At 38.0% G+C, this 17,348-nt stretch overlaps 1 protein-coding gene across 2 annotated transcripts in view; it reads left to right on the forward strand.

The window, feature by feature from the left end:
* The first annotated feature begins 16,023 nt into the window (after positions 1-16,023).
* The window catches only part of LOC125776668 (uncharacterized), a 220,275-nt gene continuing 218,950 nt past the window's right edge, over positions 16,024-17,348 (forward strand). For both annotated transcript variants that reach the window (XM_049450174.1, XM_049450173.1), the window contains exon 1: positions 16,024-17,344. In XM_049450174.1, coding sequence (XP_049306131.1) covers positions 16,149-17,234 — 1,086 coding nt within the window. In that variant the 5' untranslated portion in view covers positions 16,024-16,148 and the 3' untranslated portion in view covers positions 17,235-17,344. The remainder of the gene's footprint in view (positions 17,345-17,348) is intronic.

Here is a 17,348-nt window from a genome sequence, read left to right on the forward strand (position 1 = left end):
AAAAGCTGATACATGCTTCTTATCAGTTCTTCGCCGCCGTAATTGAATAACTCGGCCGTCAATCCATCGGCGCTGTGTTCCTTCCATAAATTTAGTATGCTCTGGGCATCAGTCACTAGATCAGTTCTGGGGCTTCTATAAAGCTATATTCCGGTACTTCTCTCTACTTTTGTCAGCAAATGCGTATCGCTTCCCTCAATGCGTCTCACTTCCCTCTTCAACTCTCGATATATATCCCACCCCCACGTGGTCGATTGTAATGATGCGAAGTAGGCAGTCTGTTTTCTCTCCACTGAGACACGGCACTCCTTATCGTGCTAGCTGCTCTTATGTATTATCCGAATACCAATGGTTTCGGTTGCAACAGTAGGTAAGGGGCATGAAATGCCGTCCCATAGTTCCCTTATACCGAGTTGCTGACGAGTGCTCTCAGAGAGCAGGAGTACAAGTCGAGTAGAAAATCGTTCGGCTGTTTCTTGTGATTAAAGCTTCTCAGCGTCGAGCCTTCCTTCGGTTAGTTGACAAGGTTTTTTGCTGCACAGAGACGGGTGACTATCTTTTCTGCAACAATATAGTGGTCGGAGTCGATATTAGGACCTCGGAGCGTGATCGATCTGGTTGGTGGCTTTTCGGTCCGGAGGCATCTAGGTAGCTTGATAGATTTTCTTATGCTGGAATCTACTACTACAGATAACCATATTTCGAGCTCCGGCTAAGTCGATCAGTCTCAACACATTTTGGGAAGTTGCCTCATTGAGGCTGAATTTAATGACTGTTTGGCCAAAGCCACCTTCTTTGCTCCTTGTCCCGTCCACCGCATTCCTTAGACGACAGAAATGTCAGCCTTTATTTTCACGAGAATTTCAACTAGCTGGGCAGCGGTCAATTCCCAATAAAGGGACCGGACATTCCAGGTGCATGCCCTCAAATCTTAAAGCGTTTGTGATGTCGTTATCAAAAGAGAGATTTCTCGTCCGAGGCTGAAGTTTACTTTTCATCGACGGCGTTTTTTACGTGGCGTGTCTCAAATCCAGCGCACAACGATGTAGAGAGATAGTTCGCTTTCTCATTTTAGTCCGCCTTTAAACGGATGTTCTTTGTCTACTTAGAGGATACTTGACCGGAAGTCGAAAGCTGTTTGAGCAATATGTAAAAGAATCGTTTGTGGCCACTCCCAAGTGAGCCCCAAGTAAGCGGATTCTACGCCAGTAAAGAAGAAGAAGAATTGAACGAAGACTTTTCCTGCCTAATCAATATTTTTGTTTTTTTACAAGCAATTTAAGGCTGAAAGTTTGGTGAAAAATAATTTTTTGCTTGAGAATCCTGCATTTTCTCAAACAATTTTATTTTGCTTATTCCTCATGTTAATTACTAGATTTAATACCAGAAAAGAAGAAGAAGAATTAAAAGAAATTTTTCCTGCCTGATAAATATTTTTGTGTTTTATAGGCAATTTAAGGCTGAAATTTTGGTGAAAAAAAAAATTCGTTTTTTCGGCCTTCTAACTGTATACAACCCCTAAAATGCGTTAAGAACCGCACCCACTCCCCATTAAACGGTTATGTTAAAAACTACTAAATGAGCCACATGACTTAAATTTCTCAACGAATGGTAAGAAAGGGTTTAAAGGCGCTGGTTTAAAAATTGGAAAATATGTGTAGCCCTGCCCCCTTTTGGTAAAATTGTATATCTTAGGAACTAATTGACCAATTTCAACGAAATGGAATAAACTCGTTGACAACCACGCCTATTTCAAACATAACAAACTTCTAAATTACATCAAACCCTTTCACTTTACACTATGCAAAGCCACCATCAATTAAGGTATCAGAAAAAAAATTCGCAAACACTTCCCTCAAGTTATTTCTCTTACGCTCTGAAATTGTTGAAAACGCACTATATTTTTCACCGAAGACCATATCGATCAATCTGTGAGGTTTTGTATTGAAATTAAAGAAGAATATTTTTGTGATGAATTCATACCCTTATGCCAAAACATAGTATAGTATTTTCATATTTTCGGTCAATCGTAAAAGGTCATAATGTAATTCAGAGAGCATCTTTCTAATAACAGGGATCAAATCAGGGCAATATACCCTTTGCCCATACGAGGTTTGACAATTAAGTAATGAGACTGATTTTATTGCCGCGCTTGTGGTTAACCTGTGACCTTGAAATTTCCTTTCTTTTTTTCCGGCATCCCTCCCCTCGCTATTGATATACATATGTACCATCGTTCTAGCTTGTTTAGTTCGCCTGCTGCGTCAAGTTGAGTAGACGTATGTTTGTAGTGCTCGTCACGAAAATGGAAAAACGAAATCAAGAGCAACGCGTCGCGATAAAATTTTGCGTCAGATTGGGCGAAACAGCTTCGGAAACGTACGCTAAAATTGTAAGAGTGTATAGTGGTAGTACTCTAAGTCGTGAAACCAAACGCCAAAGCTCACAATGGTTGTCTCCGCGCGCCCCGCGTCCGAAATAAGCTCGCATGAGCAAATCGAAGATGAAAACGATGATTATTACCTTTTTTGATAGCCGTGGAATCGTCCACAAAGAATTCATTCCACCGGGGAAAACGGTGAATCAAGTCTACTATTGCCAAATACTCGAAAGATTGCGAAAACGAGTCAACAGGGTGCGCCTAGACATCGCTCGTTACTGAATCCTTCATCACGACAACGCGCCGTGCCACAACGCCCTCAGCGTGTCCCAGTATTTGGCCTCTAAAGGGATCGCCGTGTTGCATCAGCCGCCTTATTCGCCCGACATGTCATCCTGTGACTTTTTTGTTTCCTAAAACAAAATCGGTGGTCAAAGGAACCCATTTTGGGTCGATTACGGTCATCCAGGCGGTCGTGACGCGGGTACTCGCGGACATCCCAGTCAAAGCGTTCCAGAAATGTTACGAAACATGGAAAACGCGATGAAATCGCTGCATAGCTGTCCAAGGGTACTACTTTAAAAAGGATGGCAGAGTTGTAGAATAATTTTCAAATATACGGTTTTTATGGAATCAGTCTCATTACTTAATTGTCATACCTCGTATATGTATTTTCCAAATATGCGGATTTAGAAACATTCGCTTGACTAAGATATCTTATTGAAACTCCCTGAGCAATTTTTATGGTCATCGTACGTCGTAATACCAAAACTGAATAAATTGGTTAAAATTATTTTATTATTATTATATAAAAAAAAAAATTCTTGCCTAGCCCATATAAAGAAGCTGATAAGAATTATATAAGAATGTTAAACTTCCGATTGGCTTTATACCACATCAGTTATATGTAAAATATCTTACAAATACAAATAATTGAATGTATAGTATTAGTGATCATGCGACTTCCGTTCCCGCGACTCATCGCAGCACTTATCGCGCACAACCCACAGTACAACACTAACAACACAATAAGGTAAAAGCTCTTTATTCGCGGGATATACAATATGTTCCATAAATATGCCGTGAATACAGAAACCGTGAATACGGGATGGTAATTTATATGGGATTATAGGGGATATGTTCCTAGGTGACAAAAAAATAAAACAAATAGGTATATAAAAAATTATTTAATTGAAGTTTTTGAACATTTTAATTAATTATCTTAAGCCTCAGGCAATGCTTTGAAGAATTTTGTAATTTTTTCTTGCTTAGCAGTTTTCAATTCAGACTGATACACAGCATTCGCATTAGCAATTTGTCTCTTAAAAATTTGACTTCGTTCCACAGACGGATCAATGTTCATAAAGAAATCGCAGAGCTCATTGCCATTCTTAAACCTTCACTAAGATTTTTCAAATTGAATGTCACGTTTCCAATGTTTTTTGAAGCCTCTTCTTCAATAGGTTGTGAATTTAACATTTCCTCCAAGTCGGTTTCAGTCAAATCTTCATCTTGCGATTCAAGCAATTCCTGAATGTCACTTGATTCTATCTGTTCGAACCCATCTCGTCCTATTCCATTCGCGATTTTGGCTATGTTTGCCGTAAAAATTTGAGCTTGCACAGATTCTTCGTCATTTTCTGCAGTCAGAGCAGGCCACAGTTTTCTCCAGCATGACTTCAATGTGTGTGGCTTCAGTTCTTCCATTGATTCTTTTATGTTTACGATGCATTTTGCTATGTCAAATTTCTTCCAGCATTCCATAACATTCGTATCAGGATTACATTCCATATTATCCAATATGATTTTGAAGGTTCGTCTAATGTAATATGTAGAGCTTAAAGGCCTGGATTATTCCTTGGTCCATAGGTTGAAGCAAAGCCGTCGTGTTGGGAGGTAAAAATGTCACTTTTATATTTGGATGCATAGTTTCAAGTTCGCGAGAATGACCTGGTGTATTGTCCAAAACTAGGACCGCTTTAAAGTCTAAATTCTGTTTTTTAAATAAGTTTCAACTTCAGAAACAAAAAAATTCCGGAACCAGTCACAAAAAATAGCGCTTGGAACCCACGTTTTCTTATTAGCACGCCAAAAACACTGGCAGGTTGTCTTTGTTTTGATTTTTTAAAGCCCAAGGATTAAACGATCTGTAAAGCATCAGTGGCTTAATGACACAATCTACAGATGCATTAGAACATAGCAGCAGTGTAACTATATCCTTTGCTGCCTTAAATCCAGGAGCAGACTTTTCGCTTTTAGAAATGAATGTTTTGTTTAGCATTCTCTTCCAAAACAGTGCAGTCTCGTCTGCATTGAATACTTGCTCAGGTTTGTATCCTCCATCAGCTACTAGGTTTGCAAATTCTTCTGGATATCGTCCGGCTGCAGCAGTGTCTGCAGATGCTGCTTCTCCAACGATTTTGATGTTATGCAATGAATGTCTCACCTTAAATTTATTGAACCAACCTTCTGATGCTTGAAATCCTCCATCTGTACATTCACCACTTAAACTACCATCAGGTTCTTTAAAATGAGCGTAAAGACGCTTTGCATGCTCCCGGACCATTGGACCACTCAGCGGCACCCTATTTTGGTTGCGGTCTTCGATCCATAATGACAAGGCCACTTCCATTTTTTCTATTGCTGGATCACGAATAATTTTAGCTGACAGTGAAGTTGAAGCTACAAAAGACCTTATTTTATTTTCGGATTTTTTTATCGATCGTACAGTTGATTCGTTGACATTGAATGAACGTGATATAGATGCAAATGACTCTCCAAGACGTAAACGACCAACCATTTCTATTTTCACTTTAAGCGGTAACACAGGTTTTTTTTCGTGTCGAATCTCGTTTCTCATTTTTTTTAGTTGACATTATGAACTAGGAAGAGTGCAGTAGAGACGTGTTACTCGATCACAATTTTTGTAACTAACGTGAAAGACAAAACAATAAAACACGCAAAGCGGCTTTTACTATAAACGGAACAACAACATTTAAAAATATACATATGTACTTTATTTATTGAGGTATAAGGTTGCTTTCATTCAACCAATCGCGGCGAAGGCCGCTTGTGTCAAAGTCCTCGGCGATATCATTTAACAAACTTACTTTAGGCAAACTTGTAATAAAATCTATTTTACTTTTTTATTAGTCCATTTGACAAGAATATTGGGTTGGAGACCTATTGGAATAATTTTATTATTATGTATGTACTTATTAGATCCGCGAATAAAAAAATTTTTAGTCGTCTCATTTTTTTAATCCGCGAATAGTGAAAACGCGAATAAAGGAAGCGCGAATAAGGAGCTTTTATTGTATACCATATCACCCACCAAAGTCAAAACGCCATACAATTAACCAGCCACACTACACCCCAACACTTCAACCATCGTTTTTTCCACCCCCAACCGTTCAAAAAGGCTTCGTCAGACCAGGATGGCATCCTTTTTGATTTTCACTCACTACTTAGAAGTTTCCAAAGCCGTCCGTTTGCGAATATTGGTTTTTTGACATAAAAAATAAATAACAGATTTTTTGAGGTAAAGGATCAAATTGGGACCAGTTACTTTTCACAATACAGTCCCTAGTCTTTAAAGTCATATTTTTTTTATTGGCAATTAAGTGCGCGTCAGAATGGGTATGGAAATGGAATGAGTCAACGACGGATATGCGAATTAACCGTGCGATTCTGTAACGTGATACAGTCTCGAGTCTCTAAATTTAAGATTTTGAGTTAGAGACAATTTTTGAGACTTGAGACGATTTTGCTATTCTGTAAGTGACAGTCACAAAATCTATTACATTTCATTATTCAGAGATGTTTTTGCTTATTTTTCCATTTGAATGAAAATAAATGTGTCGATATTAAATTTTCTTTTACATAGTTAAAAAACATTATTATCCATAAAAATAAATATATATGTTTACTTTGTTTCAGAATATTTACGAAATTTATGTAAAATTGATTTATTTTTAACCTTTTCGTGTTTGAGTTGCTTCTTCTTCTTAATTGGCGTAGGCAGACAATTGGATATTCCAAGCGAAGCCAGGTCCTTCTCCACTTGGTCCTTCCAACGGAGTGGAGGTCTTCCTCTTCCTCTGCTTCCCGCGGCGGGTACTGCGTCGAATACTTTCAGAGCTGGAGTGTTTTCGTCCATCCGAACAACATGACCTAGCCAGCGTAGCCGCTGTCTTTTAATTCGCTGAACTATGACAATGTCGTCGTATATCTCGTACAGCTCATCGTTCCATCGAATGCGATATTCGCCGTGGCCAATGCGCAAAGGACCATAAATCTTTCGCAGAACTTTTCTCTCGAAAACTAGCAACGTCGACTCATCTGTTGTTGACATCGTCCAAGCCTCTGCACCATATAGAAGGACGGGAATTATGAGTGACTTATAGAGTTTAGTTTTTGTTTGTCGAGAGAGGACTTTGCTTCTCAATTGTCTACTTAGTCCGAAGTAGCACCTGTTGGCAAGAGTTATCCTGCGTTTGATTTCTAGGCTGACATTGTTGGTGGTGTTTACGCTGGTTCCAAGATAGACGAAATTATCTACAACTTCAAAGTTATGACTGTCAACAGTGACGTGAGTGCAAAGTCGCGAGTGCGACGACTGTTTGTTTGATGACAGGAGATATTTCGTCTTGCCCTCGTTCACTGCCAGACCCATTTCTTTTGCTTCCTTGTCCAGTCTGGAGAAAGCAGATCTAACGGCGCGGGTGTTGAGGCCGATGATATCAATATCATCGGCATACGCCAGTAGTTGTACACTCTTGTAGAAGATGGTACCTTCTTTTCGTGCTGTCGAAAGCAGCTTTGAAATCGACGAATAGGTGGTGAGTTTCGATTCTCCTTTCACGGGTCTTTTCCAAGATTTGACGCATGGTGAATATCTGGTCGGTTGTTGATTTACCAGGCCTGAAGCCACACTGATAAGGTCCAATCAGTTTGTTGATGGTGAGATTTAATCTTTCACACAATACGCTCGACAGAACCTTATATGCGATGTTGAGGAGGCTTATCCCACGGTAGTTTGCGCAGATTGTGGGGTCTCCTGTTTTATGGATTGGACATAGCACACTTAAATTCCAATCGCTGGGCATGCTTTCATCCGACCATATTTTACAAAGAAGCTGATGCATGCACCTTATCAGTTCTTCGCCGCCGTGTTTGAATAGCTCGACCGGCAATCCATCGGCTCCTGCCGCTTTGTTGTTTTTCAGGCGGGCAATTGCTATTCGAACTTCTTCATGATCGGGCAATGGAACGTCTGCTTCATCGTCATCGATTGGAGTATCGGGTTCGCCTTCTCCTAGTGTTGTGCATTCACTGCCATTCAGCAGGCTGGAGAAGTGTTCCCTCCATAATTTAAGTATGCTCTGGGCATCGGTGGCTAGATCACCTTTGGGGGTTCTACAAGAGTATGCTCCGGTCTTGAAACCTTGTGTAAGCCGCCGCATCTTTTCATAGAATTTTCGAGCATTACCCCTGTCGGCCAGCTTATCAAGCTGTTCGTACTCACGCATTTCGGTCTCCTTCTTCTTCTGTCTGCAAATGCGTCTTGCTTCCCTCTTCAACTCTCGGTATCTATCCCATCCCGCACGTGTTATAGTCGATCGCAACGTTGCGAGGTAGGCAGCCTGTTTTCTCTTCGCTGCGACACGGCACTCGTCGTCATACCAGCTGTTCTTTTGCACTTTCCGAAAACCAATGGTTTCGGTTGCAGCTATACGTAAGGAGTGTGAAATGCCGTCCCACAGTTCCCATATACCGAGTTGTTGACGAGTGCTCTCAGAGAGCAGGAATGCAAGCCGAGTAGAGAATCGTTCGGCTGTCTGTTGTGATCGCAGCTTCTCGACGTCGAACCTTCCTTGTGTTTGTTGGCGTGCGTTTTTTGCTGCACAGGGGCGGATGCGAATCTTAGCTGCAACAAGATAGTGGTCCGATTCGATGTTAGGTCCTTGGAGCGCACGCACATCTAAAACACTGGAGACGTGTCTTCCGTCTATCACAACATGATCGATCTGGTTGGTAGTTTTTCGATCCGGAGACAGCCAGGTAACTTGATGGATCTTCTTATGCTGGAATCTAGTACTACAGATAACCATATTTCGGGCCCCAGCGAAGTCGATCAGCCTCAACCAATTTGGGGATGTTTCCTCGTGGAGGCTGAATTTACCGACCGTAGTACCAAAGATACCTTCTTTTCCCACCCTGGCGTTGAGGTCGCCAAGCACGATTTTTACATCGTGACGGGGCATCTCACAGAAGTGCGCTCCAAGCACTCATAAAAGTCATCTTTGGTCACATCGTCCTTCTCTTCCGTCGGGGCGTGGGCGCAAATCAGCGATATGTTGATGAACCTCGCTTTGATGCGGATTGTGGCTAGACGTTCATTCACCGCAGTGAATGATAGTACTCGGCGATGGAGTCTCTCTCCCACCACGAATCCCACACCAGACCTGCGCTCCTGTATATGGCCACTGTAGTAAATGTCACAAGGACCTACTCGTCTCTGTCCTTGTCCCGTCCATCGCATTTCTTGGACGGCGGTGATGTCAGCCTTTATCTTTACGAGGACATCTACCAGCTGGGCAGCGGCACCTTCCCAATTAAGGGCCGGACATTCCAGGTGCATGCCCTCAATTCGTAGTCCTTATTTCGTTTGCCATGGTCGTCATCAAAAGGGGGGTCACTCATCCGAGGCTTGTTGTTCCTTTTCATTGGGGGTGTTTTTTTTACGTGGCGGGTCCCAAACCCAGCGCACAACCCTATGCAGGGGATGTTTCGCCTTCTCACTTTAGCTCGCCTTCAAACGGAGGTTCTTAGGCTACCCAGAGGATACTTGGGCAAAGACCGGAAGTCGTGAGCTGCTTGAGTCACATGTAAAAGAATCGTTTCTGGCCACTGCCAAGTGAAGGGTGTATGAATTAGCCCCCACTGAATTAACCCCCACCGGGCAAAATGACTTAAGCCCCACCAATTTCTTAGTGAATCTTTCCCCACCAAAAATGACGGAATCCTCACGAAAAAAAAAATGAATTAAACCCCACGAAAATGATTTTATCCCCACCAATCGAAATGAATTAAGCCCCACCAAACGTGGGTGTTCTTACATGACAGAATCCCCACGAAAAAAAAATGAATTAAACCCCACGAAAATGATTTTATCCCCACCAATCGAAATGAATTAAGCCCCACCAAACGTGGGTGTTCTTACATGACAGAATCCCCACGAAAATGACTTTAGCCCCACTTTACTTCATTTTTAATTTATTTTGCTTGCTTTAAACGTCAAGTTTTTAAATCAAAATTTTAACAAAAATTCAATTATACATATGTATGTAATATTTCAAAAGAGAAAGGTTAAGAATTAAATGAAAATATGAAAATGTGAGAAAAAGAAAATAATTAAAGAAAAATATGTAAATATTCATCAACATCTTGACGACAAAAAGGGCATTTAAATTTATTAAAATTGTTTGCCACACTCTCTGCTTCTATTTTAGATCACTTCACTTTAACAAAAATGGCAAGGTTATGTTCGAAATTATGGCACAGCTGTTGTAAATTCGAATGACCACTATTGATTCATGCACTGATCGTTTTCGAATTATCGATATTCTCAATATACGAGTCTGAACGAGAATTGGTAAAAATGAGAAATACATAATAGGAAAATGTATAATTAATTATTATAGCAGAAAGAAGAAGAATTTGGACACAGAAGAATTATGAACACCGGGGTTTTGGACCGACCAGGGATATTTTTTTTCGAGCGCTCTTCTTCTTCTTTCTGCTATAATAATTAATTATAAATTTTCCTATTATGTATTTCTCATTTTTACCAATTCTCGTTCAGACTCGTATATTGAGAATATCGATAATTCGAAAACGATCAGTGCATGAATCAATAGTGGCCATTCGAATTTACAACAGCTGTGCCATAATTTCGAACATAACCTTGCCATTTTTGTTAAAGTGAAGTGATTGTGAAGTTTTTCATATTTTTATAAAAATAACATAAAAACCAATTTCTGTTATTGATTAACTAAACAACATCAATCGAGCGCTCGAAAAAAAATATCCCTGGTCGGTCCAAAACCCCGGTGTTCATAATTCTTCTGTGAAAAGTATTACGTTGCTAACTGTTTGATTTATTTTTATAAAAGATCACGGAATTAAAATGAATTAAGCCCCACGAAAATGCTTTTATCCCCACCAATCAACATGAATTAAGCCCCACCAAACGTGGGTGTTCTTACATGACAGAATCCCCACGAAAAAAAAATTAATTAAACCCCACGAAAATGTTTTTATCCCTACCAATCGAAATGAATTAAGCCCCACCAAACGTGGGGGTTCTTACATGACAGAATCCCCACTAAAAAAAAAGAATTAATCCCCACGAAAATGTCTTTAGCCCCACTTTCCGCCATTTTTAATTTTGTTGTAAAATTGGTGGGGCTTAAGTCATTTTGCCCGGTGGGGGTTAATTCAGTGGGGGCTAATTCATACACCCCCAAGTGAATGGCAGTCAGAGAACTTTCCCCACTTCCGTGAACTTCTACACATGACTCCATTCTTGAGTTTGAGTTGCTTACAAAATATAAAAAACGAAAACCGATTAATATCTATGATGATCTCTATTCAGTATATTCAAAATGGCAGACAAGAATTCTTTTTAGTTTTGTGACCTGCTATCTACCAGGTCTCAATATTTTGAGACTAACGCTAGAGACTGTTTAGTGAATAGTAACTAGTCTCAAATTGAGATTTTACCTCAAAATGTCTCAAATAGCGACTAGAGACTGGTTACAGAATCCCGCTATAAGTGGCATATGTAATTTATAGGTATGCCACAACCAATGCGTTGAGCAAGTAAACAAAAATCAGCCATATTCAAAAGTTTAGAGTTGCTCTACCAGATACTTCTCTTTATAAATGCACGCAATTAACAGAGAACGTATATCATAGATAGAGAAAGTTTATCATAGACAGAGAACGTTTATCATAGAGAGGTTCACGGCGCGAAGAACGTAAAAATATTTTTGGCTAACTCGATCGAGATGGAAGAGTTTCACCACTGCCAGCTCGGCAGGAGAAATTTTAACATTTTCGCTTGAACAGAGCTGAGTGAAATAAAAATTATGCTCAAAACTATACATATCCCAGCGGGATAATGGTTCACTGCTTTCATTTTTCTTTGAAGAATGCTTCGAAGAAAATTCTATGTACAATTATTCGATACCATGTAATGCATAAAAGTAAGCGATGCGGAATAATGGTTCATCGCTTACATTTTTCTTTGAAGAATGCTTCGAAGAAAATTCTATGTAGAATTCTTCGATACCAGGTAATGCATAAAAGTAGGCTATGCGGAATAATGGTTCCCCGCTTACATTTTTCTTTGAAGAATGCTTCGAAGAAAATTCTATGTAGAATTCTTCGATACCAGGTAATGCATAAAAGTAAGCTATGCCGAATAATGGTTCCCCGCTTACATTTTTCTTTGAAAAATACTTCGAAGAAAATTCTAAGTAGAATTCTTCGATACCAGGTAATGCATAAAAGTAAGCTATGCGGAATAATGGTTCCCCGCTTACATTTTTCTTTAAAAAATGCTTCGAAGAAAATTCTATGTAGAATTCTTCGATACCAGGTAATGCATAAAAGTAAGCTATGCCGAATAATGGTTCCCCGCTTACATTTTTCTTTGAAAAATACTTCGAAGAAAATTCTGTGTAGAATTCTTCGATACCAGGTAATGCATAAAAGTAAGCATGCGGCTAAATTCTACTGTGTTCATATTTACAAGTCAAGTAAGTACGTGAAAAACGACAAGTACAAATTGATGGAATAAAATTTATAAGTAAATTTTTTCATTATTTCGTCAAACTATCAAGCAAAAAGTTGGTTACTCTTTGGTAAGTTTTTCCTGTTTTTAACATTGAAGGACATAGCTTCAAATTTATAAACATACTCTTTCAAATTTTTTTGTAGGAGGTGTGAAGGCTTCAGCGAATCGGAGTATATTCACCAAATTCAAAAAAGTATCAAGCTCGCCAAATGCCGTTTCTTCAAGTCTCGTTGCTTGGAAAAAAAACGAAAAGAGACTCAGCCACAAAAATAAAAGAAAACCATAATGGCTAAATGAGTAGTGACGAACATCTCCGTTTTGGCAGCATCCCGGTTCTTTCCGCTAGTTACCCGTCTGTATATATGTATATTTAACGTTTTTTAAAACCTGCTGTTTTCAACTTTTGATCATTTTATATATTCATACATATCGTCGCATTTTCGCGAAAGTATCGTATGTTACTTTTTATCGAAATTGAGATTTTAATGCCAAATTGTTAGAAAACTTATGTCCCACTATCCTGCAAAATAATATAACTGAAAACGCTATAGTTCCAATAAAAACTAAGTTTCAATTTTATCGTATGTAACTGTGAATTTTTCTGTTCGCGCAAAATTATCGTATGTCCATACACATTTTTTTTGCATGTGGAACGAATTACTGCAAACGCACAAAAATATACAGAAATAACAACATTTTCATATCTTCATTATGTGCTCTTTCGATTTTGCCGTTAATTCCTCTTTACGCCGTTAATTCTTGGTGTACGTTTTGATATTCATTGATCTAGCTGGTGAGAAGTGAAGCTGTGAAAGCCCAAATTAGTCTTCATTTGGTTTCAAACACATCAATAGTGAACAAAATATAAAAAGTTGTGATCAACAAATTATTTATTTGTTATGGAATTTACCCATGGAAAAGTTAGTAGTTATTTATGTTTCACTTAATTATTGTCGAGTTATTCAAAAGTGATGTGGATTCTGTGTGTATTTGTATGTATGCCTATAATTGTTTCGTTTAGCTAGCTCATGAAGTGTTTTTAGATAGATGTGAAGTGTAAGTAAATGTAACAGTATAAATGTATCAATTGCAGTCTATAAAATTAAGTTTAACTAACAAAACGATGATGAAGAGTGCTGCGTTGGAAAACGTGGACTTAAGCGCAAACCAGTGAGAAAGGAAATGAATAAAAATGACAATAGAGTACTTCCTAACCCGTGTATAAATACCAAATGTAAGAAGGATTGTCGAAGTGTGCCAGACATTTCCCGGCAAAATATTAACGAACATTACTGGGGTATGTCAAACACAAGACGGCTAACATGGCTTCATGCAAATATCAAACGAAAGCAAATTAAAAAAAGGCGAGCTGGGCAGGAAGCAAAGCGTGTGCAAAGGCCAAACTGGACGTTTGAATATTCCCTATTGTGGGATGGAAAAATATTTAAAGTTTGCCAGAATTTTTTTTTTGAAAACTTTAAATATTTCTCAAATGGTTTTGAGACATGCATTAAAGAAAACTATTAGTTTTGAAAGCCGAAAAAAAACACCACATAATAAAACAGACCATCGTAAAATAGAAAAGTTGCCAGCAGTACCACCAAACTATTGCCGTAAAAATAATCAAAAAGTCTATTTACCAAGGGAATTCAGAAATGTATCCAATTTATATAAATTGTATCTTAATTATTTGGAAGATCAAGACTTAAATGAGTTCACAGTATCTTGAGTATGAAAGTGGGACCCAAAATGGATACTGTTTTTTGTGGGGCGAAATCGATGGCAAGAGAGGCAGTAATGAAATATGCTCAGCTCTCTTGAGGTATCTTCTTATTCTAGATAGTCGGAAAAAAACCGATGATTTAAGCCTTTATTGCGATAGTTGCGCAGGCCAAAATAAGAACAAGGCTGTGCTAGCAATGATATCATATTTTTTAAATTCTTCTATTTTCCTGAAAACAATAAAGATTACCTATTTACTTCCCGGACACACTATGATGCCGGTAGACTCAGTACACAGCACTATATAATCTTTTATCAGAAACCGTAATGTTTGGGCACCCAGTGAATGGCCGACACTGATTAGAAGTTCAAGAACAAATTCGTCAGGGTACGAATGCATAGAATTACATCACACTGACTTTAAGAATTGGAAACTTTTTGCGAACTCAGTATTTAAAAATAAAACTTTAAACTTAAGTAAATTACGTATCGCTATTATTAGAAAAGAACAATTGTCAATAGATTTAAGCTACGAATATTTCGAAAACTCAAACAAAAAACTTTGTTCAACGTTAACCAAAACATTGAATCTTTATATAGTTGTAAATTAAATATATAAACAAAAAAAATCGTAGACTTAAGTAATTTATGTAACAAAAATAGTATACCACAAAAGTATCATAAGGAATATTTAAACCTTCGACATTCAAAATTAATAAAGGACTGTTTGGAGGAAACGGATGAAGAAGATTAAACTTAGTTTAATTATTTTGTAATAATAAAGTATATACTGTAATAATAAAATGATTGCACTACCTTTGTTAGATTATTTCGTACAATAAATATTTTTTTTGCAATTATCGTATGTCATACTTCTTGCGGCTAAGCCCACAAAAACATAGCTCGCGAAAGTATCGTATGTTTAAATATCCTTATTTTTTTAGAAAAATGCTCCATTACTGACAAAAATTAAATTGGCGTTCGTTCATGTAGCTAATACAATACAACCTAAAAAAATTTGAATATGATTTTCCCATTCTAAGCTGAGTAATTAAAAAAAAAACCTCTTCCTTTAAAATTTCGTTTTTTTACATACGATACTTTCGCGGAAATGCGTCGATATATAATATGTATTTAACGTTTTTAAACTATTTCAATTTGTAATAATTCAGTTCAGTTAAACACATTTTGTTATAACAATTTTTAAGTGCATTTCGCATAAAATAAAACCTTTATAAAGATTGTATTGAATCTAGTGCATTTTTCTTTTTAACAAAAAGTGTGAGTGACCTATGAGGTGAGTTTTTGTACACATAATACTTATTTTCATACGAATATGCAATTTTTCCTATTGACCTTGGCATCAAAGAATTCTTCGTGAACTATGGCATCGATGAATTCTTCGTCCCTATGGTAAGCGAAAGAGGTGATCTGTTACTTTTCGTAGGACATCGCCGTGTTAATTTTCATCGGTCGGGGTAAGCGATACAATCATGCTGCATCGTTTACCTTGCTCGCTTACCAATGTCTACCATATCCCGCTGGGATATTGCTCTAACAGACGTATGTTCGCTCTTTTGCTTATATTTTTATACTTATGTTTATATGTAAACACGTGTATTCGTATGAATTCTTTTTGTGCTTATTAATGAATACATGTGCAATTGAATACATTTGAATTAAATTAGTTTTTCAAAGCAATATTCGTAATTAATGTGAAAATAAAGTAATTTTATAATTATTTTTTGAATATATCAAATCATGCTTATATGTATACTTCAGAACATCTGTATATAACAAACTATCATAATATTATTAAAAAATATATTACAATAGTGATAAATGTACATTAATCGTACATTTTATTATACAAAACTTATACATATGCACATGTATCATGACCATATGTATGTGTTTATGTTCGCTTTCGCGAGTTCAAATCATATCACCTATCAATAATAACATGTGGGCGCTGCTCATATGTACATACATACATAAATATGTGCGTATGACATTGGCACACAAATAACTCATACACAACATACATACTTCTATGCGTTCACATGTAACGGGTGATTTTTTTGAGGTTAGGATTTTCATGCATTAGTATTTGACAGATCACGTGGGATTTCAGACATGGTGTCAAAGAGAAAGATGCTCAGTATGCTTTGACATTTCATCATGAATAGACTTACTAACGAGCAACGCTTGCAAATCATTGAATTTTATTACCAAAATCAGTGTTCGGTTAGAAATGTGTTTCGCGCTTTACGTCCGATTTATGGTCTACATAATCGACCAAGTGAGCAAACAATTAATGCGATTGTGACCAAGTTTCGCACTCAGTTTACTTTATTGGACATTAAACCAACCACACGAATGCGTACAGTGCGTACAGAAGAGAATATTGCGTCTGTTTCTGAGAGAGTGGCTGAAGACCGTGAAATGTCGATTCGTCGCCGTTCGCAGCAATTGGGTTTGTGTTATTCGACCACATGGAAGATTTTACGCAAAGATCTTGGTGTAAAACCGTATAAAATACAGCTCGTGCAAGAACTGAAGCCGAACGATCTGCCACAACGTCGAATTTTCAGTGAATGGGCCCTAGAAAAGTTGGCAGAAAATCCGCTTTTTTATCGACAAATTTTGTTCAGCGATGAGGCTCATTTCTGGTTGAATGGCTACGTAAATAAGCAAAATTGCCGCATTTGGGGTGAAGAGCAACCAGAAGCCGTTCAAGAACTGCCCATGCATCCCGAAAAATGCACTGTTTGGTGTGGTTTGTACGCTGGTGGAATCATTGGACCGTATTTTTTCAAAGATGCTGTTGGACGCAACGTTACGGTGAATGGCGATCGCTATCGTTCGATGCTAACAAACTTTTTGTTGCCAAAAATGGAAGAACTGAACTTGGTTGACATGTGGTTTCAACAAGATGGCGCTACATGCCACACAGCTCGCGATTCTATGGCCATTTTGAGGGAAAACTTCGGACAACAATTCATCTCAAGAAATGGACCCGTAAGTTGGCCACCAAGATCATGCGATTTAACGCCTTTAGACTATTTTTTGTGGGGCTACGTCAAGTCTAAAGTCTACAGAAATAAGCCAGCAACTATTCCAGCTTTGGAAGACAACATTTCCGAAGAAATTCGGGCTATTCCGGCCGAAATGCTCGAAAAAGTTGCCCAAAATTGGACTTTCCGAATGGACCACCTAAGACGCAGCCGCGGTCAACATTTAAATGAAATTATCTTCAAAAAGTAAATGTCATGAACCAATCTAACGTTTCAAATAAAGAACCGATGAGATTTTGCAAATTTTATGCGTTTTTTTTTAAAAAAAAGTTATCAAGCTCTTAAAAAATCACCCTTTAGGTAC

Source organism: Bactrocera dorsalis, chromosome 2 (assembly GCF_023373825.1).
Source record: "Bactrocera dorsalis isolate Fly_Bdor chromosome 2, ASM2337382v1, whole genome shotgun sequence".
NCBI lineage: Eukaryota > Metazoa > Arthropoda > Insecta > Diptera > Tephritidae > Bactrocera > Bactrocera dorsalis.